This window comes from Rhizopus delemar, genomic scaffold (genome assembly GCF_000149305.1).
Source record: "Rhizopus delemar RA 99-880 supercont3.1 genomic scaffold, whole genome shotgun sequence".
Lineage (NCBI taxonomy): Eukaryota > Fungi > Mucoromycota > Mucoromycetes > Mucorales > Rhizopodaceae > Rhizopus > Rhizopus delemar.
The window spans coordinates 4,327,826-4,351,552 of NW_027137827.1; the positions used below are offsets into that span (position 1 = coordinate 4,327,826).

The following is a 23,727-nucleotide window of genomic DNA, read 5'->3' on the forward strand; positions in this document are numbered from 1 at the left end:
AATCTGTTTGATCATTGTATATTGGTCGTATTTTATAAAATGATGCAGCCAAGGATATTTGTAAAGTCATCAATACTTTTCAATTATTTGAAAACGTTTTATACAACAAAAATAAAGCTATTTTTTATTTATTTTTTACAGTTACACGTGTGTTTAAAATATAAAAATACAGTAGAGCGCAAGTGAAAAAGAAAACGACTTATGCGTCATAGGTGGAAGCAGAGACGTTACCACCCTTACCGGTCCAGTTGGTGTGGACCCACTTACCGGGAGCGTCCAAGAGTTCGTATGTGTGAGCACCAAAGTAATCACGTTGAGCTTGGAGAAGGTTAGCAGGGAGGATTTCGTGGCGGAGACCGTCGTAGAAGTTCAAGGCAGTAGAGAGAGCAGGAGTGGGAATACCCATAGTAACAGCTTGAGCAATCACTTCTCTCCAGGAGTCTTGAGCATCAGCAGTAGCCTTTTGGAAGAAGGGATCGAACAAGAGGTTTTCAAGAGCAGGGTTGTTTTGGTAAGCATCCTTGATCTTACCCAAGAAGACGGAACGGATGATACAACCACCACGCCACATCAAGGCAATACCAGAGAAGTTCAAGTTCCAGTTGTAATCAGCACCGGCTTGACGCATGAGCATGAAACCTTGAGCATAAGAAACGATCTTGGAAGCATAGAGAGCTTGACCGAGAGCATCAATGAACTTCTTCTTGTCACCAGAGTAAGGCTTCTTGGTGGGACCAGCAAGGATCTTGGAGGCACGAGTACGTTCATCCTTGAGGGAAGAAAGACAACGAGAGTAGACAGCCTCACCGATCAAGGTGACAGGGATACCACGGTCAAGGGAGTCAATACCAGTCCACTTACCAGTACCCTTTTGACCAGCGGTATCTCTGATCTTTTCGACAAGAGGCTTACCATCAGTGTCTCTGAACTTGAGGATATCACGAGTGATTTCGATCAAGAAAGAGTCCAATTCACCCTTGTTCCATTCTTCAAAGACTTCAGCCATCTCATCGTGAGACAAACCGAGACCTTCCTTCATGATTTGGTAAACTTCACAAATCAATTGCATGTCTCCGTATTCTAAAAGGACGCGTCTTAGATTCATGTTTTTTTTTTCTCTCTCTTAAGACTTACCGATACCGTTGTGAACCATCTTGACATAGTGACCAGCACCGGATTCACCAACCCATTCACAACAAGGAGCACCATCGGGAGCCTTGGCAGAGATATCTTGGAAGATGGGCTTAATGTGTTCCCAAGCCTTGGGGTTACCACCAGGCATCAAAGAAGGACCGAAACGGGCACCTTCTTCACCACCAGAGACACCAGAGCCAACAAAGAGGATGCCCTTGGCTTCCAATTCCTTGGTACGGCGGATAGAGTCAGGGAAGTGAGAGTTACCACCATCGATGATGATATCACCTTCTTCCAAGTAGGGAAGCAATTGATCAATGAAGGCATCAACAGCAGAACCAGCCTTGACAAGCAACATGACCTTTCTGGGACGCTTCAACTTGGCACAGAGCTCTTCAACAGAGTGAGCACCAACAATCTTGGTACCCTTGGCTTCGTTAGCCAAAAAGTCGTCGACCTTGGAAGTAGTACGGTTATAGGCACAGACAGTATAACCGTGATCGTTCATGTTCAAGATGAGGTTTTGACCCTATAAAATAAAGAGGTTAGAACTTGATCCATTACTATTGCATGCGCGTAAAACAAACTTACCATGACGGCCAAACCGATAAGACCAATATCAGCACTAGATTAAAAATAAATGAATATTGAATTTCCCAACGCGCATTTTCTTTTAAAAACTTACACTGCTTCAACCATTTTTATTTTACAAGATTTTTTTATTGAAAAGAAAAGAAAAAAAAAGTAAAGGCGAGAAAAGTAAAGGAGATTAAATAGATATCGGAATGATGTAAGCGTTGCGGTCAGTGAACCCTTTTGTTTAAGAAAATATGACTGCTATTAGATAATAGAGATTACCTTCATTAGTTCTATACAAAACAATAGAATTGACTTCGTGTGTTTTCTCCTTTCTTGTTTTCTTGTAGTTTTGCCTTTACCTTCTCTTACGACTAATATCAAGATCTAACAGCATCACCTTCATGATCTGGCTTTTATTTTACATTTTTTCTCCGAATATTGATTATTTTCCCGTTTCATGTGTTTTATAAATTTTATTGGGGATTCAAATTGAACCCCACTGTATCCTGGAAACACGTAAACTGTGTAAAAGAAGTACTCTTTCTATGGCTTGATATATCCAAATTGAATGCAACTGAAACATAAAGGATCTCTAGCATCAAGTCAGCCAAGGCCCTTTCATATTAAGAAAGCATCAGTGTGCAGGACAATATTTAGGATAATTATTTATTCCTTTCCATTTGTCATCATCCAAGGATCGCTATCTGATTGGCTCATTGTTTTAGGTATCATTGTGCAACTAAGCCTATTTTGCCTTGCAGATGTCAGCTTTTCATTTATAACCATTTATAATTCATTTGTAACGATTTATAATTCGCTTATAAAAAAAACGAATGTTTAATAGAATAATGTGAATATGATATTTGAACTACTGATAGCATTAAATATATTTAGCTATAGTTTATATTCTATAGTGAAATGCATGTATAAGTAAAAATTGTCCTTGATTTCGGTTGAGCCTGTATATATTGCTTTGATGCAGCCAGCTATCATTCATTTTATCAACTTAGTAAGCAATTTGTTACTAAATAAAATTATACACTTTCCAACTAAAGTATTAGAAAGGAAGAAGAAGAAAAAAAGATTATTGTCAACGCGACGTGATCAAATTCTTGTAGCTCTCTTTCAAAAGTTTATTAAAATAGGAGGCAAAATAAGCATACAACAATATTTATTGTTTTTGTAGAGATCAAAAGCTTGTAGTGTAGTGTTCCTGAAAGAGTAAAAAGGCGCAAGCAATTTGTGCATGTGTTACTTTTAAGAAGATTTTTATGATAACCATAATAACGCTTCTACTAATTATTACAGAATGAGACATTCACAGATGCAAATGTTCGGCAACCACATTATTCAAAAGCGTGCCTAAAGGATGTACCTGAATGGCCAGATAAAAAAGTGCTGTTAATTAAAAATGGCTAAATGTTCTAAACATCAAGATGTTTGTGCCGCGTATTTATCCGTGCTATCCAATTTAAACAAACATGCAGGAATTTTGCAACAAGCCAGTCTACATTATGTACTCTGACATTTTGAAGCAAAGGGAAAGAGAAAGATTCTCATCAGAATTTTGTGAGTCAAAGAAAGGTATAAACTGAGCATCAAGTACAGCGATAACATAAATGACATCTTTTGTGATCATCAGATAAACTGAAACATTAAAGAACAAGAGTACTTTGTGTAAGAATGATGATAAGTTTATGTTTTGCGAAATTAGATGATACAACCATAAGCTTCGACAATCTCCTTTTAAGGGAAATTATTTAAACTATGTAAAAGGTAATACTATAAATTTATTCTTTTTATCATTGATAGTTGGTCCAAATGATCAACATCTTGTAAATAGTTCATCGACTTATTCTTGTATGGTAATTGTTATGTAGCATCAAATACACACATGATTTATGTTTGAGATACTATTGGTATGCCTAACCATCTTCATTATCCAACATATAGGCCACATGGTTTACGATGAGTGCCATGTCATTTGCTTATTTCAAGCATATAACACTATTCCAGTATTCCTTTCTATTAAATTCATATATTAATGTTATGCATACTTGGTGGCTTGAAAACTAGACTGTAAGACTCCGCATAATAACGTTGCTTTTTCTCACTAATGTCATCAAAGAACCTTGAGCACTTCAAGTCGCTTTTAACACAATATAATCAAGTCGTATTTAACAATAAAAACAAAAACAATGAAAGCGATATATCATTAGATTCAATCACTGAGGCACTCGATTCAGTAGAACATGTTAAAATTCCTGATCAAGTAATCATTATACTCATTATTTAATTCATCTGACCAACATGTTCTTTTTGCTCACTAAGCAAACTGTTGAACTTTTAGTGACAGGATGTAAAGGGATTGGCCATGCTCATGAAATGTCCCGTCCTTTCTGTCAGTTCTTTTACAAACAAATGTCAAAGCAGGTAAGGAAAGAAGAAATTGAAAAAAAAAAAAGCTCGGGAGATTGATTCTTAATTTTATAGATTCGAGTTAGTAGCCTTCGCCCTTCTCAGTTTGATATATGCATGAACTATCTTTTGGAAGGATTGGACACAGTTAAAAGCAGCGACCACTTGATCGACTTATTGAGAGCACTCAGTGCACTTGTATTTGAAAATGGAACCAATACGCAACGTTTTTCCAAAAGACTCTCTGACATATTATTAAAATTTGCAAACAAGTCAACAAAGCCATTGGAAATAAGACGTATGGCCATCAACTGTATCGGAAACACATGTGCCGGAGCAGGCACAAAACTTCAGCCATTATACCAAAGTTTCTATGCGTGTTTATTAGAAAATATCTGCAACGTCGAGCGTACCTCTCAGGGCACGATCATGGTCGCTGCCAATTCGTTAGACTTTGCAGACACGGCTGTTCGAAAAGTGGCCAGTTCAACGCTAAGATCATTACAGTTTTTGCTGGCCCAGGACAAGTCTCTCGTGACAAACCCATTGTGTGATATTATTGAAATCATTTATGCATTCATCTTCATGAATGTCACCGTACAGTCCTATTCACCCTCTGCAAACAACATTCAACGTCACCGAATGCTTTCCATCAGACAAACACAGTTTTCCTGGAGATCATCCTTACAGACCCAAAGGACGTCAGTCCCTGGTTTAGTGACAAGCTCAGAATCTGAGCTTTCTGATTCTTCTGGCTTATCTGATTTGTCACCTCGCAGACAAAGAGACTATGCCAAGATCCGGATTAACGCATTACTTTGCTTGTCGGCTATTGCTAACGTAAGTTTATTTAAAAAAAAACCCCATTCTTTTAAATCTTATATTTCTCTCTCTACAGTGTGTCCCAAAAGTTTTTTATCCTTTCTGGAACAAATTTATTCCAGATACCTTCTCTAACTTTCTAGCCAACAATAGCACACCAGGAAAGCAGCTATCTCCTCTATATAAATCCGACAACCAACCTCATTCATTATTTACAATCTTATTGTATGATCCCATGACTACCGTTCGCGTCGCCGTTTGCAATACGCTGATAGCAATGTTAGAAGGCTCTAAACAATACTTGAGTCTGGCTATTGAAAGGTAAACAAGGGGTAGTTTTTATAAATAGATAACTGATAAGCGAATTGCAGTACACAGAATAAGAAATCTTCATTTACTTCGCTATCAGAAAATTTAGGATCTATTTTACATGATATTCATATGGGCATCATTTATGCTTTGCAAAAAGAACAAACAACTCAAGTTTTATCCATGATCATGAATGTTGCTTCTGTTCTTGTTAATAACTGTTCTTATGAAAGACTGTCAAATACTCATCTACCTTTACTGTATCAAACAGTGAAAATACACTGGAAAGAACCAGGTAAATGACGCATAAAGCAATTGCAGGTTTTCCCATCCTTTTGTTAATCAGAAAAATAAGAAAGTGTTGCATAGTGCTATTCTAAAAGTAATTGCGTCCATATTCAGCACTGGTCAAAAGAATCTAAAGGATCTAATTCAGCTCGACTTGATTGATACGGTTTTGTTGGAAGCTGTAAAGGAAGAAGAGAAGGATGTCTGCGCAGAAAGCTGGCGTATTTGCTCTATTTTGACTAAAAACTATTTTGAGGAAACGATGCCTGTCTTTTGGGAAAAATTAACTAGAATCTTTGATAATAGACTACCCATGTCACCCGCAAGCCTCAAATTGGCTGAGGCATACTCTAGTGCCATGGGTGAGCATGTCAAGGAAGATGATGGGGTCAAGCCGGAGCATGTAGAATGGTGGAAATCGATGATTGAAAGATACTTACAACAAGCGTCTGCAAACGTTCCTACTGTCCGAGCTGCTGCATGTGATTGCTTTGCAAGCATGTCCAAAGATATTTTTGAAAGTCTTCATGTAAGTTGTATTATTTATAAGGAAAGAATTGAAGCTTATTGACAAATACATAGTATCGGCATCAAAGATTGGCTATTACTTTACTCTATCCACTTGCCTCAGATTCTGATGCCAATGTAAGGGCTGCAGCATGTAGAGCGTTAGGTGTCTTTGTGCTGTTTCCATCGCTTAAAGAAGATTCGCTTTTTGTTTCTGATATGATGAAGGCAATTTTAGCACAAAAGGATGAAAAGATTACATTGATACTCGTTAGAAGCAGCTGGGCTCTGGCTAACATGTGTGATGCACTTGTAATGGAAAGGTAGAGTGAACGGATGTGTACTAGGGGTAGTTTGATATTGAATGAACCTTAGTGAAAAGGAAGAATTTAAACTGAGAGAATATATGTCAACGTCTGAGTGGATTGATGTCTTGACCTTTTCAACCAAAGCCTCTACAGATAATGAAAAGGTATACACGAAATGAAACCGTTGATAGCGTCTCATGTAAATAATGGGATCTGTAGTTACGCTCGAATGCAGTACGTGCCATTGGCAGCTTATTAAGAGTAACACCAAAAGAGTACTTTGATAATACACGTATCATGTCACTTGTGTCTCATGCAATGGATGGTTTAGTCAAGAACATCGAAACCGGTTCACTCAAGGTAAAGTCCAGAATGGGAGAAGAGTATAGGTTACTTACTAAATCACAGACACGATGGAACGCATGCCATGCAACAAGCAACATGTTTTTAAACCCTTATTTTCCCATTGGATACATGAATGAAGGCGGCATCTATCCTTGGACGCAAACGATCTATGAAGCGTTGATACAGTCACTACTTCAATGCAAGAACTTTAAAGTAAGAATAAATGCATGTCTAGCGTTAAGTACGCCCAAAAGTCGAGAAAAATACGGCAATAAACTAGAAATGATCATGTCAAGTATTTCAGAAGCATGGAAAAAGTGTCAAGAAAATGAAGGATACAGTGAAATCAAGTATAGAAATCAGTTGGAAAGTCAAGTAAGTTTGCAATAAAAATAAAAATAAAAAAAGCCAGTGCTTATTCTTTTGGTTTATTTTAGATTGAAGCGTCTTTAAAACATTTAAGGAGCTTTAAAATTTAATTCACTCCCACGATTTTGCTAAACTGGATTGAATAAATTATCACATGAAAATCAACTTTTTCTTTTTCTTTTTCGTTATTTTTCCCCTTTTCTTTCTATTCATATGCCCAACGTATTTTCCAAACTAGTCCTACAGGACTGGGCATTATCAGCTCTCCCTTATGTAAATAATGTGTTTAGACAATATGGAAAACATCGTACAACAATACAACGTTCAATCATATTTATTCTCATCTTACGCTCTATCTTATCCATCAGACGACTTGTGAAGTCTATGAAAAAAAAAGGTACTACAAAACCGGTAAAAAATAATAAAAATAAAAAAGTAGAGGTAAAGGATACTATAGGAAACTAGTTGCACATAAAAGCTCAATATAATACATACAGGTTGATGTGGTATTCTTTAAACAACTTTATAAACTACTGCAAATCATTATGCCCGGCATACGTTCAAAAGAGTTTTGGTTGTTGATTGTACATTCTGGCTTTTTGAGTGCGTGAGATGAATCTACTAAATGTACTCTTGTTTACTGTTTATCTGTAGTCTTTAGAACAGTTTTATCAGTTTATATTGCTGCATTGGATGGCAGGATCGTAAGCGCTTTAGTAAGAGGACAGATACGGGAGTTCATTTTGGGCATCATCTGGTGGATGACTGTGGCTATTCCCGCAACATATACGAACAGCATGGTAAAATTATATAGGCTCTTCTTAATCTAATTATTAATATGACTGTCTAAGCTGAGTTACATGCAAAACAAGCTATCCATTCAATTCCGTACTCGACTCACTACCTATATCCATAACAAATACCTTACAGACATGACATTTTATGCTGTTGGTAACCTAGACGATCGGATCAAAAATGCAGATCAGTGCATCACAGTAGATACAATGAAGTTTTCCAACTCATTGGCCGAATTATACTCCAATCTGGCCAAACCTGTCCTTGATGTTTTTATCTACAACTACCAACTTTCTCGTAATGTAGGCTTTGAAGGTGTATTTATTGGAACTGCCATTGTGAATCTGTCATCGATGGTCATGAGAAAATACACGCCATCATTTGGTAAGATGGTTGCAGAAGAGCAAAAACTGGAAGGTGAATTTAGATTTAGACATTCTCGTCTGATTGACAATGCAGAAGAGATCTCTTTATTTGATGGGCAAGAGATTGAAAAGGCAGAATTAGATAAAAGTTATTATGCATTGATTCGTCACGTCAACAGGATCTTTAGAATCCGTATCCCACACGGAATGATGGAGGATTTTGTGATTAAATACTTTTGGGGTGCTTGTGGTTTACTGTTGTGCTCTGTTCCTGTGTTTTTCAAGGTCCCAGGCTTAGAATCATTGGATGCTTCAGTCGGTGGACGTACAGAAAGTAAGGAAAGAAGGACGAAAAGAGACAGCATTTCCTTATGATCTTTATTAGGCTTTGTTACCAATCGCCGCTTACTGTTGAGTTCTTCTGATGCTGCTGGTCGTATCATGTATGCATATAAAGAAGTGACTGAATTAGCTGGTTATACAAGCAGAGTAAAAAAAAAAAAAAAAAAAAAAAAAAAAAAAAAAAAATATAATTGTAATTCACAGTTTGAATGTCAACATTTATTCATAGGTAAACGATTTATTACAAGTATTTGAAGATGTTAAAGTCGGAAAATATCAAAAGAACCTCGTCTCTTCTGTTTCCATCGAATCAAATGCAAAGACCTTACAAGGTCGAGGCAATATTGTTAAAAGTGAAAATATCGAATTTGAAAATGTGCCTATTGTTAGCCCCAATGGCGATATCCTTGTACCAAAACTTACCTTTCATGTTAAACCAGGTGTAAGCTTTTTGTAAATTATTAGGGGGAAAAAAAGTAGTTAACGTTTGAAATAGATGCATTTGCTTATTGTTGGACCCAATGGATGTGGTAAATCATCTTTGTTTCGTATTCTGGGTGGATTATGGCCCGTTTATGGTGGTACGGTTCATAAGCCCTCACATAAAGACATTTTTTATATTCCTCAAAGACCTTACCTTTCTTTGGGTACTTTGAGAGATCAGTAGGTTTACGATAGAGACCACAGCAACAAATAGTTAATGTTGATTGCATAGGATTTTGTACCCAGATACAGTTGAAGACATGAAGAAAAGTAAGTTGGAATAGATCACTTTTCTTCACTTCTTGGCTGAAATGATTCATTTTATTCTTTAGAGAACGTATCTGATCAAGATTTATTGGAAATTCTCAAGGTTGTTCAAATTGAACACATTGTACAAAGAGAAGGAGGCTGGGAGAGTGAAAAAGATTGGTCATTGTCATTATCTGGAGGCGATAAACAGCGTGTAAGTTGCTTTGGAAGCAATGTAAGTCAAGTTTATCTAAAATCAACTTTTTTAGATTGCAATGGCTCGTTTATTTTACCATGCGCCTCGCTATTCTATCCTGGATGAGTGTACGAGTGCGGTGAGTATGGACATTGAAAAGATCATGTACACACATGCTACAGGTAAGAAAGAAGAAATGTTAATCCAGAGCGTAATGCTAACTCTCTATAGCCCTTGGTATTTCACTTTTAACTGTATCGCACCGTCCTTCACTTTGGAAATATCATAACTTTATCCTTCAATATGATGGTCAAGGAGGTTATGTATTTACCAAGTTGGACGCCGAAAAAAGATTGGCGCTTCAAGAAGAAAAGAACTTGGTAAGTTTTGTATTCATCACATTATAACATGTATTCAACTTGAAATCTTAGATTGAACAAAAATTACAAGAAATACCAAAGTTACAGGCTCGTATTCAAGAGTTGCTTGAAGTCAAATAAAGATTATATTATAATGTATTCAATCGAATTCCCATACACACATTTCACCTATAGTATTCTTTATAAGTTGTGGTCATTGTTTTTTAATAAAGACTTTTTTTTTTTTTAAAAAAAAAAAAAAAAAAAAAAAAAAAAAGGCAGCTTTTTTTTCGTTTTTCTCTCTTTAATTTCAATACATTCTAGTGAATGACTGTTATATATACCGAAACCCACCTTACATCTGATCCAGTGTATTGTGAAGACAAAGCCTACTTTTCTATTGCACTATCCAACATTTCGATCGAATGCCATATGCATCGAGACGAAAATCTAAACTACCTTCGAGAAAACAAAATACGTACAGGTGATTTAGTAAGGATTGATGGTAATCATACCCAGTACGCTTTCGTATTATAACTTACGATTTCATATGTCTAGGTGTCTTTATGGCAGAATCAAGGACCGCTGCATCCTATTATATTAAAGTGTATTCGCTTTGTTTAATTTCCGGAAGTTTGAATGGGTATATCAAGAAAAGAAAGGCGTCCGAAATTGACAGTGGTATCAGCAAGATCTGTGACAGATGTTCTTCTGATTTTTTCTCAAAGATAGAAGAACGTCTTCAACATAGACTACGCGACGCTAAACCCTACGCATCCGATGAGATCTCTGTGAAACCAAACATAGGGCTTTACACAGAGTTTCTCGGTGGTTTTAGTGAATATTTCTTCATGCTCTATGGGAAACTTAGCTTTGTAGTAACCACGGTCACCCAGCAGCTAGCTCATAGTCCTGTGGCTATCGAGACAAACAATGCTGAAAAAGAAAAGATGCTTAATATGATGACAAAGATTTACAATCTCTTTAATGATTTGGCTGCGCATGGATTGAATGAGTTGAATCTAAATAGCTTTGTTAATGCCATCACAGAACTCATTCAAAGTATCAATCAGTTAAAGCAGATGTTTAACATTCAAGTTCCAACGAGTTTAGCCATTGATAATTCTGTGCCTTTACCTTCTACAATTTACCATAATTTCATAAAGGATTGATCGATTTAGCTTGCCATAATAAAAAAAAATGTTTGATTATATAAGACGGGGAGGTCGAAAAATAAGATGTATATTAGTACAGTACAGGGCGACGAAGAAAAAATAATTGGGGTCATCTTTTTAAAACTACAAAGGATATCGAATAACACACATCTAAGTATGCTTGAGGCTTTTGACTGCTTCAGCTATACTGGCAGTAACACGATCAAGAGCAAGGTCCGTCTCTTCTTTGGTAATTGTAAGAGGAGGAATCAAACGGAGCGTTTCGTAAATAGAAGTAGTCAAGAGGATGGTATCAAGCTTCAAAGCCTCACTGGCAACATGACTTGCAAAACCATAAGGAACACCCATAAATTCAATACCAATCATTAATCCTTTGCCTCGAATATCACACGTCACTCCTTTGGGTAAAAGCAAAGGGACCTTTTCCCTGAGGCCCTTGAAGAATTGCTCCGATCTTTAAAAAGCTGTTTAGTTTATAAAACGCATGTAACCTGTCAAAAGCTCACCTTGCATTACAGTTTTCTAAAAGATGCTCATTTTCAAATACTTGAAGAGTAGCCTTTGCTGCTGCACAAGCAATTGCATTACCTGAATAAGTACCTCCCATAGATCCAGGCGTTTGGTGATCCATCAGTTCCTTGCGAGACACGATAGCTGAAAGAGGATATCCGGAAGCAATGCCCTTGGCCATGACCATGATGTCAGGAACCACACCGAAATGTTCTACTGCAAACATCTTACCAGTACGTCCAAACCCAGATTGAACTTCATCACAAATTAATAAAATATCATGTTTGTCGCAAATTTTTCTAAGACCCTTCATGAAATCTAAAGACGTCCTGAGTTTTTCTTTTTTTTCATCCAATCTTCATGTACTTACTGTCTGGTGGAACGACGTAACCTCCTTCACCTTGGATGGGTTCGATCAAGATGGCCGCTGTGTCTCTAGGGTCTGATCGTTGCTTTAACAAGATCTCGAGTTGATGAAGGGCTTCCTCTCCACACCACTCGGGCGTGAAGGTCTTGGGGTCAGCCTGATGCGCTGCCCACTGCTGAAAGTAAGGATAAGGTGCGACATGCACACCAGGCATCAAAGGAGCGAAACCGGCACTATAGACTGTTTTTGATGTTGTCAAGGCCATCGTACCAAACGTACGGCCGTGATAGGATCCTTGGAACACAATGATATTTTGCTTTTTGGTGGCATGACGGGCGAGTTTGACAGCGGCTTCGACGGCTTCAGAACCTGAGTTCCAAAAAAAGAAGGTATCGAGTTTGGAAGAGGGCATCTTGGGTAACAATCCCTTGATTAGGTCAAGCATGGGCTTTTGATAAAAGATGTTGACTTGACCATGGGAAAGGTTAGCTGCTTGTTCTTGGACTGCTTTCACAACTGTAGGATGGCAGTGACCTAAAGCATGTCTGAATATTTTACTCCTTTTTATTTAAAAAAAAGACGCAATACCTGTATTTGTTACACCGATACCTGTAGAAAGGTCAAGATATTTTTTGCCATCCAGGGCATAAACATAAGTGCCCTTGCCTTTTTCAATAACAAGCTCGGTAGATCTACTAATACCTTTTGCGATATGTTTTTTACCAAATTGAGCAAGTTTTGATGTAATAGACATTATGATTGTACCGAGAAGAAAGAGAGATGAGAAGAAGAAGGAAAAAATTATTTATAGTTTACTTGCAAGGATTTTATTTTACCCAATGAGGACATGGAAAGCTGCATAATAACAAAGCATTTGTCAGCTATAGCCAATCAATTCGTTTCATTTCTCTAAACGGCAATCGATGGACCATCCACTTTTGATTTCAAATCCTTGTGCTCGTGCGAAAATCTCACAGGGTTCATTCGAATCCTCTTTGAAAGGAATACGCGTACTTTGCCTGCTTTGTTTCTAAAGATGATAGCAAGATACACTCTGCTTTATTCTCATTCTCAGTAAAAGACTTGAGTTGCATCATGTTTTGTAATTTGATTTTGCTTTCAGACAGGTTACACTATTTTTAAACAAAAGCATGGTTCAGATGAAATGTCACACGAGATGCCCCTCATCATGTCATACTCGAAAGGATCCTGCTGCGTCCTTTTTGAAGTCTATTTATGTAATCATGAGGTTATTCTAAAAATTAGAGGTCCGTTCATCTTGTCTACCAAATGAACTTGCTTTTGAAAATAGATAAACATGAACAGGCTGAAGACGCGATAAAACAATAAAGATAGATACTCAAAGCAAGCTTAATCAATTATCGATTGAATAAAAGAGGTAAATAAAAACAATGAACATTATAATCTATAATGACTATAAGAATTCAAAAGCATAAAATAAAATACTTTTCATTGCCCTAAAAGGTACATTAACAATTAAATAAAATGGTCCATTTAAAGGAAAAAAAAAAAAAAAAAAAAAAAAAAAAGTCTCGATCTTTGAACCAGCCACCAAGCCAATGAAGTTGACTTGCTCTGTTCATTTCTAGAAGATTCAGTGAGCTGTGTCATTTGTATTCAAAGAAAAGATGTTTGTGATAAAGTGTGTATGCTTACTAGTTTTTATTCTCTCTGGTGCTTAAATGGGAAGGGTATGTTGAGGTGATGTCTGATTTTATTTATTTTTTATTGATGTTATTCTTTGCTCATAAATCAATTCTATTTGAGACGAACTTGTCGAACTGTGCAGTGTGTTGAAGTCTTTTTATTAGTATTTAATAGTTTTATCTTTTGGGAGTATTTGAACATTGATTTGTAACTACTTTGTGTATGATTATCATCCTCTTGAGGAACACATTCGATCCATCTACGCGTTTATTCTTGTTTTAATAAAGCAAAAAAAAAAAAAAACACCAATCTATGACTTTAAATGATAACAGCAAAGCCCAGACTTGTGTGAAAGTAGGGAGATGAAACATGCTTCAAAATTTCAACCCAGGTGAAATTATCCAATTCATAACGAATCATATATAAACTAAACAATTAATTTAATATGGGATCTATCAGCCCCAGGAAAAAAAATAAAGGGGAGGGTACTTGGCATACAAAACTCATCAACTGGGTTCAATTGCTTTTAAATGATTAGTTGTCAGGGCTTTATTCAAAATCAACCAATACATTTCTAAATTGCCTTAAAGAGAGTCCCTGAACTTCTGAATTGACATCAAGTGTTACAAAAAATCAAGTTTATAAACAAATAGTGGCAGCATTCATGTTTGTTTATATAAAATAAAGGAGACTTTTTAAAGGTGATTGACCTTTGTTGTCAATTGAATTGACGTCATAGTCATCATGCGTTCAAGAAATCGCAGTGTTGTTTTATTCAAACCGAGAGTTGATAAAAAAAGAGCGAAAAAGAATTCAGAATGAGTTGAATTTTTTAAAACTTCAACTTTCAAAAAAATGGATCAATTTTGACGTCAATTGAAAGTGAGCGTAGTGCAGCTGAATTTTTCTCTTTTTTCTTTTTGTAAATAACGGGTGGTTAATTAGCACTGCATTATGTAACCGCTCGGATCATTCATTAAACTAAAAAGATCGCCGTCTGGACCGGCCCCGTAAGCTTGTTTCAGTTGGATGAAGAAGCTCTTGGCTCGTGCCCAGACTGATTTCGGTTCCGATGAAAAAGGTATAAAATCATTCAATTTTCTTTTTTTTTTGTTTTTTATTTTTTTTTCTTGATGACCTTTTTGATAAAAATGGATATTCATACTTTATTAAACCATACAACAGAAGATGAGATGTGTAAAAAACAAAGCACTAGACCTTATGCTTGTACATGGAATAATTGCAGTAAATCATTTCGTCGTAAATCTGATCTTTCTAGACACTTGAGGATACATACGGGTGAAAGACCTTATGTTTGCTCATGGGAAGGATGTCTGAAGCGATTCATTCAACGTTCTGCTCTAACTGTTCACTATCGAACACACACGGGTGAAAAACCTCATGCGTGTGGATATGAAAATTGTGACAAATCATTTGGAGATGTAAGAATGATATTAAAATACAAGTACGCTTAATAATCTCTTTCTTTAGTCCTCTTCGCTTGCTAGGCACCGTCGAATTCATACTGGCAGTCGACCATATTCATGTACTAAATGCTTCAAGACTTTCACTCGCAAGTCTACTCAAATACGACATGAAGATTATACCCACGGCAATCAAACATCTAGGCTTTCATCCCCTGTTAGTTCAGGTTCTGACTTGGAGGATGAATGTAAAACTCCTCTGTCACCACTTGCATCACATTCATCCAATTTCATAACATCTACAAAACCCATGCTTGATTATCACAGAGACAGTCCATGTTTATATCCAACCTCTATCTTTGTTTCCCCACCAGTACCTTTCTCTTGAGGTCATTCTGTGTACTATACATTTCATACCTTCTCCTTCGTTTCTTCAAACTGAAAATATCAAATACACATATTAGATGTTTACGCTTACATGTTTACACAAACAATTACCTGCTCTTGTTTGATCATACGAAAATAAAAAGTCGTCTACAAGACAAATAAACTAGTGCCTCATTTTGTTGATCATCTTCTCGACTATTACCACTTTTAGACAACTTTAAGCATACATATAAAATGCGCTATTTACTTTCTTTGCATTGCATCCAACGTATCCTGACTATCATTGTCAATACATGTAAAATAGCCGCTCTCTTCATCAGGTTTGGCTTGATTGGGTTCCGCTGCCATTGTGAAGATTTTATAATAAAAAGTATGTATTTTCAAATAAAAATTGGGCAGACTACCGAAAAAAAAATTCACTGGCTGTTTAAAGTTGATTTCGTGGATTGCGAAAAACTGATTTCACAGTTTATTGTTAAAAAAACAACAACAAAACGTCTAAAAAGACTAGAGCAGCAGCAAATCAAAAACATCGCTATAAAATTAAGCGGGGGCCGTTCAAGTGAGAGTATGCGGAATACATGTTTGCTTTCAGATTTTTTTTTTTGACAAAAACATAAATGCTTACATTCAAACAAATTTGCTGGTTTGAAGATTAAAAAAAAAAAAAAAAAAAAAAAAAAAAAAAAAAACTCCAAATTTCATCTTTTGTTCATTAAACCAACAATACAATAAAAATAGACGGTGGATTTCTATGAATTATAGAGGCAATCTATTTAAAACACTACCTTCGCAAAAACGTTACTTTATATACTTCTCTTTTGAAACAAAATGAAACGGACTTGATTCAGCAGAATCAATCGGTATACATTGATATGTCAAAAAAAAAAAAACAGGTCGTGTCATCTCATTCTTGAAAAAGGAGAGCTTTTAATTATTTATTTTGTTATTATCTCTATATTCTAAGTGTATTTTTATTCATCTTAATTTACTGGCAAGCTTTGTATTTTTTAAAGCTTTTTTCAAATCATATTCTTTCAACGTGATTTTGGTCATTTTGTTTGCTCGCAATTTTTTCTGCTTCCCAATATATGCTTCAATTCCGATAGCTAAGAGTACATTTTTTTTTTTTAGAAATTATCATGATGTGTGTATGTTTGCTGTGTACCTGTAAATACAAGTCCAACACCAACCCACTGACCAAGATTGAGTGCATGATTAAACCAAAAGATACTAAGCAGCATTGTAAAGAGCTTACGAGTCACTGTAATGGTGACTAGATGAAGGCTTCCATAGCGTTGAAGGGTATGGAAGATAAAGCACTGGCCGATTGCACCACAGAGGCCAAACAAGAGTACATCTCGAATCACAGCTGGATGTTGTTGAAAAAATAAAAATGCTTGTTGTAATTCGTCGTTAAATGGATACAGGATAAGGTATAAACCAGATAGAATGGAACTTAAGGAATTCATATAAAACATCATATGCTGACTACCAACAAGATGCTTATATTTCGTAAAGATTTGATCTTGTGTTGCATTCGTAAGCCCATCGATCGTCAAGTTCATGCCAAGCGAAAATAAGCCCCAAGCTGAACTTGTCGTGGCTACCTTTTTTGAAAGGCTGACTTCCTGATAGAGTATAAACATAGATACGCCCGCGGTTACTAAAGAAACATAAAGGTATTTATGCCAATCAAACTTGCGTCGATAAACAAGGACATTCATCAAAAGGACCGGGACAAGTTTACATGTTTTTCCAAGGATTATAATTGGATAATCAATATGTTTTAGTGAAGCGTAGCCAAATGATGATCCGATACAATGAAAGGATGCGACTTGTGCATATCTAAAGTAGAGGCTCCGTGGGTTTTCTTTCATGTTGAGGCTTTTATCACTAATTTTCAAATAGATAAAGGCGATAAAGGTAGCTATTAGTGATTGTATAAGATTGAGAACAATAAAATGTTTAAATTTCTGTGATGATTGTGCGTCTCCATAAGGTTTTGTAGTAATACGTTCTTGAATTACTCCACAAGTCAAGAAGCATACATATATTCCAATGACACACAATGCAAAACGAAGCATGTCAATAAAGAGATGAAAAGATGTAAAAAAAAAATTAATTAAAAAAGATAATTAAACGGCATTAATGTGACTGATCAACGTGCGCCATTATCTATTCTTAGTGAATAACTGTCTTGTAATATATACTCTTGCCACATTATTCCTCACAAACCACTTTATATTTATCGTTTGATGATAAACGACACATAAGGAGTAGTATGAAAGCTAGTCAAGAAATGTAGCAGGCCAAGTACTCATAACTGGAAGCTATAAATCTAACCGGCCAGTCTATACATATACAATGCTACTTGCATTATCAATAGTTAAGTGCATTTCCGGCTAAATTAGCCGATATTATCCGAATGCGCTATATCTGTTACAGAACTAAAAACAATTAGAATAGGTCCTAGCCAAAACATCTTTACTCGACAATAACCGGTAGAATTACACGAAAACGATCCAAGAATAATCAAGAACATTCATCTTTACTGGTTTCTACAAAAGCAAACCAATTGACTTTTTCATGAATCCCTTTCATCGTATACTTTAGTGACCAAGAAAGTCCTAATTCAAATAGTCTCCTATTTCGGAAAAAATGAATGAGAATCACCGATTTATTCATTTTTATTTTTCAATGGGATTTGCGCATTAGGGGTTTTAATTTGCCTTTTAAACCAGGTAGTTTAAGGGTCCTCCAAAGTACAAGCACTAAGACTGTCAGAGCAAAATTTGTCCATAAAGCCATAGTTCAAGCTGTCGTTTCTATCACTCGGCACTACGTAACTGGTAGGGTTCCAAAGAGAGTCGAGCGAAAGACTACAGCCTTTGTAACTGTCTAGTAGCCCTGAAATTTGTTTTCAAAAATGAGGGTCATACCATCAGCATAGAGTAAGTAGTTCATAAGGACTAGTTTTATTAAAGAAATGCCTTTGGAAGGTTACTTTAATCGAAATCTTCTTGATCGATCATTGATATAAATTGGATAGAGTAGTAGGGAGCTATAGGTCCCTATAAGATACCAATTCGTAGGATTAGGCGATAGGAGTTCTTATTTATTAAGGAGAGCCCCAATATAAACTTGATCAGAAAGGTGTTGGAGAGTTGATAGTGGAGACCAAGCGAATGAAAAAACGTCGGAATTCAAAATAAAGTCATGATTAGTAAATTCATTGAAAAAATTAACTTTGTGAATGATTCACTCTGAAAGACAAAAAAAAAAAAAGGACAAGTATTGAAATCATGAAGAATATGCTTTCAAATATTTTTTGAGAATATAATCTTTCTTGTATATAAAATGAAAAAGCAATGAAGCCAAAAATTTTATGTATGCATGTCGTTAGTTTCAATTGAACCCGTAAATTATTCGATCAATTATTTTTTTTTTTTCTTTTTCAATAAAACAGAAATGTGGAGAAAGAGAGACAGTGTTTTGGTTGATTTATACAAGAATCACTCACGAGAAGACCCAGCATTACGTAGCAACCGCTACTCTGGTAATTTTTATAACAACAACTGCATCTCTCAAACACTCACAAAAAGTGCAAAAGATCCCTCTTCAATATATGCAGGCAGTGATTTTGATGTCTTTGGAAAAGAACAATCGCCACAGCCTTTTGCAGCACTTTATTCTATAGAACCTTTTATTCCAAAACAACCAAAAGAGAACAAAGAAGAAATAGTGATAACTCAGAGATTTAAAAGAGGGCAAATGGAAGCTCTTTTGGATAGTACTGCTATTATTAAGAAAAGAAAAGTAAAAGAGGTGACAATACACGGACCACAAGGCATATTCTATAAGCCGACAGCCCCATACAATACACCTTCAAACATTTTTATGACACACAATAATGAGCATTGGGAAGATTCTATTGACTTGGAATATTGTTGAGAGTAAAAAAAAAGGAAGTTTTGTATATTTTTTTTTTCACTTCAAATTGGGACGATTCTTTATCTTTACTTTTTTAGACTAATTAAAAATATTTTTTTTATGAATGAAAATTGTAATGTTTATATGATAAAGCTGTATTAGGCTGTGATTTATTGCAAAAATACAAAGATGTTTAAAGAGTTATAAACGAATAATTTGATTAATGACAATCTTGTCCAAGACAGGAATCTGTTTAAAGAATTGTTGTTAGTGAGCTTTCTATATGAATCAGATAATTGTAGCAAAGAAATCATACATTGTAAATTTGTCATGATAATGTGAGATGTAATACTTGGATAATTTTACTGTAGATAGATCTTGGTATATTGAGTTGCGGTTGGGATCCTTTGGATTTGATAAATGTTTTTTGAGAGCTGCTTTCTGTTGCCTAGTCGACAATATTCATCTTCTACATGTGCTGTACAAGCTGTGTTGTACAAATACCTTTTGATAAAGGGGGGTACACCATACAATCTGAAGAGCATAATACACAGAACGACTAGTAAAGGCTTTCCAAGGCTTGTTATACTTGAAATTTATGAATTTGTACTAAAGCTGAACATTATTTTTAACTGTTGATTCTTTACTGCTGTCATATTGATATCATCGTAGGTTATTTGTTCAATGAATAGACGAAATTGACGCTTAAACCAGTTAGTTGACCCAAGTTGTCAAAATCAAACTTATTGGGTTGGGATGATGCTAACAATGCAAAAAACGGCTTGAAAATAAGATTTGATTTTTTTGTAGAATATTTTAAGACTCATGTTATTGCCTGCTTTTAAATTTGACACCATCTTTTTTTAAAAAAGACAAATAATACACATACACAATTATATATGGTTACTGAAAAGAAAATCAAATGGATTTATGATCCTTTTATGTATTTTTACAAAAACAAGGAGAGTGAGGGGGGTTGTATATGTGAATAAGGAAGAATAGATGTGAAATAGAGAGAACATGACCAAATCGAAAATGATTGTTGGCTTATATTTCAACGAGGATAATCGTACAGTCATCATAGTCTTGCAGAGTCGATGCAAAAAAGCCTTGTGCACCTTCTCTATTAGCGAAATACCTTGCTGAGTAAACCAAGGTGCGTTCTTTTATTTTGCGTGCCTGTGTTTCTTCTTCTGTTAATTCACGATACAATAGAGGTATACGAGGTAATTCTTTTTCTTCATTATCAATTTTCATTGGCTCCGCAGTGTTGTCTCTGTCAACAGCAAAGTGAACATCTGTTTGACTTGTTAACTGCTCTGTTTTAATTTTGCTTTTATTTTCATTTCTATCCTCAAGGTTGCCATCCTCTTCCATGCTTTCAATAACAACCCTCGCATTATCATCAGCCTTGTATGAGCCCCTCCTGCTTTTTTCGTCCTTGTTACTCTCGCTCTTTATATAATCATGTTGGTTACTGTTTTCTTTGGATGTTAATTCAATAGGTTCTTGCTCATTGCCTTTTGTGCTAGATTCTTCATCAGCCATTTCCACATCCTCTTCTTGTTTCTTGGTTTCTTCATTTACAGATTCTTTCTTATTATGCTCAATAGTTTCACCTTGAACTCTTTCTTCTTCTTCTAGTAAGTATTTTCCAATCTTTTCGCCATCTTCAATCATAGGTCCAATCACTTTAGCAATTGCCCTATTTTGTCTCTCAGCTGTTTCTTCATACATGTAGTCAAATGTGCCATCTGTGCTCATAAACAAAAAGTGTCTTCGTTTTTCTCTGTGTGGGCCATTCAAAAGTATTGTATGTTCACCTAAGGGCTGATCCTTGATTCTGATGAAGGTAACATCAGGTTCACACGATATGATTTTACGTTGTGGATCCATTTTGAAATCCAAATCACCGCATGATCGAGCGACATTAAGTGAAGGAACACGATGACTCTTTGGCTGTGTTTGTGATGGTGGTGAACTGGGTGGCTGAATAGCCGTTGTACGTACAGCACTCTGTGCAGTCCATCCATTATTAACCGCTGCTGTCGTAGGGTCTGCAGGTAATTCATCTTGATTGATCTCCTCAGAATGATTCTCTGTTGTATCAGTTGCTTCAATTGATTGATCTTGAATCGTGCTATACTCCTTTGGACGAATTCGAGCATTTTTCAGGGATACTCGTTTTGCATGTCTGTTGCCGTCTTCTTTTAACTTATCTACGTCTACTTTAATGACACGATTCTGTACAGAATCAATAAATTCACCACCATTTTCTAATATCTCACGTGCTAAATGCTCAAGATAAGGCTTATGATCTTGAGAAGCAAAAACAACGTCCATTTTGTAGTCATTATCAATTCCTAGTAATCCTCCTGTCTCAACAAGATCAGGCTTTCCGGGCGTTGGCTCGGGTGCAGAGATGAGTATTGAGCGTGAATCTCCAACGTTAACATTAATGAGCCACTCTCCTAAAAAGATGTTCAAGATCAGAGTACAACCGTCATTATCAACATGTTCGTCGTCTTTTCTTTGCGAAAGTTGTTCTCTTTTTTTAATCAAGTATTCCTCATCCAATTCTTCAATCATGGTCTTGATTTTTGATTGAAACTCGCTTTGTACTTTGGAATCTGCAAATGCCTCCGAATCATATTCTCCACAAAGCTTTTCGACAGCTTCTGGTGTCTTGCGGACAAAGTATTCTGAGCACCCAGGTCCTCCGTGACCGTCAGCGAGTACGAAGAGACGTCCAATAACTTGATTGGCCTTTTTAATGTCTGTTACCCTGAATTTATCCTCACAATTAACTTTTGGAATTTTAATCTTTTCATGTGATCTAAACCGAGGATAAGAATAGCCTTTTTGTTGGACTATAGCGAAATGAGCTGCAATTGGATATTCGTTGAAGTTAATTTTATCAATATAGTCCATGTCTGTCGTAGGGGGAGAGTAAAGCAAAGTGTAATCAGCAATGGTATCTTCCTCTTCAATCACTTGTTGATTTGCTGGCGTTTCTTCTTCTCCTTCATAATTATATCCACTGAAGCTTTACAGTAGATTGGTCAATGATAAACACACACATTTACAAAAATAAAAACTTACTCATAGTCTTCATCAGCGTCTATTTCAACATCAGAATTATCGTCATCTTCGTATCCTTTTTTGCCCTTCTTTGGTCGTTTTTTACGTTGCTTAGAGCTGTTGTAAGGTGTATAAAATGATGTTGCTTTACGTGCACGTTTCGTACCTGGATAGGGATGTTCAACAGGTCGAAGGATGATTGGCTCGTCAGGAATCTCGATTGGAGGCGGTGGTTCGACTCCATTCATAATCTCATTTGAGATGGCATACTTTGTTTGCCGTCCAGCTCCTTCTCTGTCAATGCGAAAAGGATCAGAAATGCGTAAATCTCTTGCCTGTTTACGTGAAGTGGAAATGATGCCTTGAATAGTACTTTTGGGAGTTTCACCTCTAGAAAATAATTTGATTAATGGACAATGAATTACAGAAAGGGCAGCAGTACCTGAGAGGCAATAAATTCAATGCCCTGATGGCAATGACTAGTTGAGTTGCATTCATTGATTGGTTTCCATAATGAAATAATGTTGACATTACTTTCATAAATGAGGAATTAGCCCTCAAATCCTCTGGAATGTTCAATTGGGCAAGCTCTGTGTCCACTACAGGTGAATCTGACATTTTTTCAATTAATTATAAAAAAGCCGTCTTTCTGAATCTCCACCGAGAAATGAGAAGAAGAGGGAGGGAAAAAACAAAAAAAAAAAAAAAAAAAAAACTTTTATGACGCAAAATTTATTCTACGCAATAACCTTTTCATAAAGTTTAAGCTTATGCAAAATATAAGTATTTTGCAGCATTTAAGCTCTGAAATGTTCAAAAGATAGTCTATTCTACAAAGTGCGCTGCACTTTTTTTTGAATTTGTACTAGCTTAAAATTATTAGGATGCGTACAAAGTTTCTTTGATTTATACATTACCTAACATCAAAATTTAAGGTATAATTAAAAAAGGAATTTGAAGGACAATCCTAACTTCCAAGGAATCATATCGCAGAAAAGACAAAATAAATGAAGCGAAATGGCTTTACAAAATGCTTAGATGTTTTACCAAGTTTCATTAATAATAAAGAATCTCATAATGCGCTGCTCTTTTTAGAACTCTGTTGCGCCCATTATGAAATAGTTTAGCATATTTCAGAAATAAGAAATATATACACTTTATATACACCTAATATATTTAAATTGAAATGAATCTAATGTTCACAATATCAAATGTTGAAAAATTATTGAAGTACCAAGAGTAGCTCTATTCGTTTTTGTATATAATTGGTTCTAGCTGGTTTATCAAAGACTGCCATACTTGATCATACATTTG

At 35.9% G+C, this 23,727-nt stretch overlaps 10 protein-coding genes across 10 annotated transcripts; 6 read left to right on the forward strand and 4 right to left on the reverse strand.

Annotated features, from left to right (window-relative positions):
- Window positions 1-199: 199 nt before the first annotated feature.
- On the reverse strand, window positions 200-1,833 carry RO3G_01672 (6-phosphogluconate dehydrogenase, decarboxylating; the record flags this gene model as incomplete). The annotated part of the gene is made up of 4 exons (XM_067656263.1): window positions 200-1,080; window positions 1,135-1,663; window positions 1,726-1,759; window positions 1,820-1,833. The coding sequence occupies 4 exons, from the start codon at window positions 1,831-1,833 to the stop codon at window positions 200-202; spliced, it is 1,458 nt and encodes a 485-aa protein (XP_067512364.1).
- Window positions 1,834-4,023: 2,190 nt separating this feature from the next.
- On the forward strand, window positions 4,024-5,278 carry RO3G_01673 (uncharacterized protein; the record flags this gene model as incomplete). Its single annotated transcript, XM_067656264.1, has 3 exons — window positions 4,024-4,146; window positions 4,207-4,971; window positions 5,030-5,278. 3 exons carry the CDS (start codon window positions 4,024-4,026, stop codon window positions 5,276-5,278), a joined length of 1,137 nt encoding a protein of 378 aa, XP_067512365.1.
- Window positions 5,279-5,812: 534 nt separating this feature from the next.
- On the forward strand, window positions 5,813-7,189 carry RO3G_01674 (uncharacterized protein; the record flags this gene model as incomplete). Its single annotated transcript, XM_067656265.1, has 6 exons — window positions 5,813-6,079; window positions 6,133-6,380; window positions 6,433-6,529; window positions 6,585-6,725; window positions 6,774-7,085; window positions 7,148-7,189. 6 exons carry the CDS (start codon window positions 5,813-5,815, stop codon window positions 7,187-7,189), a joined length of 1,107 nt encoding a protein of 368 aa, XP_067512366.1.
- Window positions 7,190-8,011: 822 nt separating this feature from the next.
- Window positions 8,012-10,009, forward strand: RO3G_01675 (uncharacterized protein; the record flags this gene model as incomplete). The annotated part of the gene is made up of 9 exons (XM_067656266.1): window positions 8,012-8,573; window positions 8,625-8,728; window positions 8,811-9,023; window positions 9,078-9,244; window positions 9,297-9,334; window positions 9,397-9,548; window positions 9,583-9,691; window positions 9,741-9,889; window positions 9,941-10,009. 9 exons carry the CDS (start codon window positions 8,012-8,014, stop codon window positions 10,007-10,009), a joined length of 1,563 nt encoding a protein of 520 aa, XP_067512367.1.
- A 291-nt stretch (window positions 10,010-10,300) lies between these two features.
- Window positions 10,301-11,040, forward strand: RO3G_01676 (uncharacterized protein; the record flags this gene model as incomplete). Its single annotated transcript, XM_067656267.1, has 2 exons — window positions 10,301-10,373; window positions 10,427-11,040. 2 exons carry the CDS (start codon window positions 10,301-10,303, stop codon window positions 11,038-11,040), a joined length of 687 nt encoding a protein of 228 aa, XP_067512368.1.
- A 153-nt stretch (window positions 11,041-11,193) lies between these two features.
- On the reverse strand, window positions 11,194-11,650 carry RO3G_01677 (uncharacterized protein; the record flags this gene model as incomplete). The annotated part of the gene is made up of 2 exons (XM_067656268.1): window positions 11,194-11,497; window positions 11,550-11,650. 2 exons carry the CDS (start codon window positions 11,648-11,650, stop codon window positions 11,194-11,196), a joined length of 405 nt encoding a protein of 134 aa, XP_067512369.1.
- A 3,089-nt stretch (window positions 11,651-14,739) lies between these two features.
- RO3G_01678 (uncharacterized protein) lies at window positions 14,740-15,400 on the forward strand (the record flags this gene model as incomplete). Its single annotated transcript, XM_067656269.1, has 2 exons — window positions 14,740-15,030; window positions 15,080-15,400. 2 exons carry the CDS (start codon window positions 14,740-14,742, stop codon window positions 15,398-15,400), a joined length of 612 nt encoding a protein of 203 aa, XP_067512370.1.
- Window positions 15,401-16,529: 1,129 nt separating this feature from the next.
- On the reverse strand, window positions 16,530-16,967 carry RO3G_01679 (uncharacterized protein; the record flags this gene model as incomplete). Its single annotated transcript, XM_067656270.1, has 1 exon — window positions 16,530-16,967. One exon carries the CDS (start codon window positions 16,965-16,967, stop codon window positions 16,530-16,532), a length of 438 nt encoding a protein of 145 aa, XP_067512371.1.
- Window positions 16,968-18,870: 1,903 nt separating this feature from the next.
- Window positions 18,871-19,353, forward strand: RO3G_01680 (uncharacterized protein; the record flags this gene model as incomplete). Its single annotated transcript, XM_067656271.1, has 1 exon — window positions 18,871-19,353. The coding sequence occupies one exon, from the start codon at window positions 18,871-18,873 to the stop codon at window positions 19,351-19,353; it is 483 nt and encodes a 160-aa protein (XP_067512372.1).
- A 1,026-nt stretch (window positions 19,354-20,379) lies between these two features.
- Window positions 20,380-23,031, reverse strand: RO3G_01681 (uncharacterized protein; the record flags this gene model as incomplete). The annotated part of the gene is made up of 3 exons (XM_067656272.1): window positions 20,380-22,378; window positions 22,435-22,803; window positions 22,856-23,031. 3 exons carry the CDS (start codon window positions 23,029-23,031, stop codon window positions 20,380-20,382), a joined length of 2,544 nt encoding a protein of 847 aa, XP_067512373.1.
- Window positions 23,032-23,727: the final 696 nt, after the last annotated feature.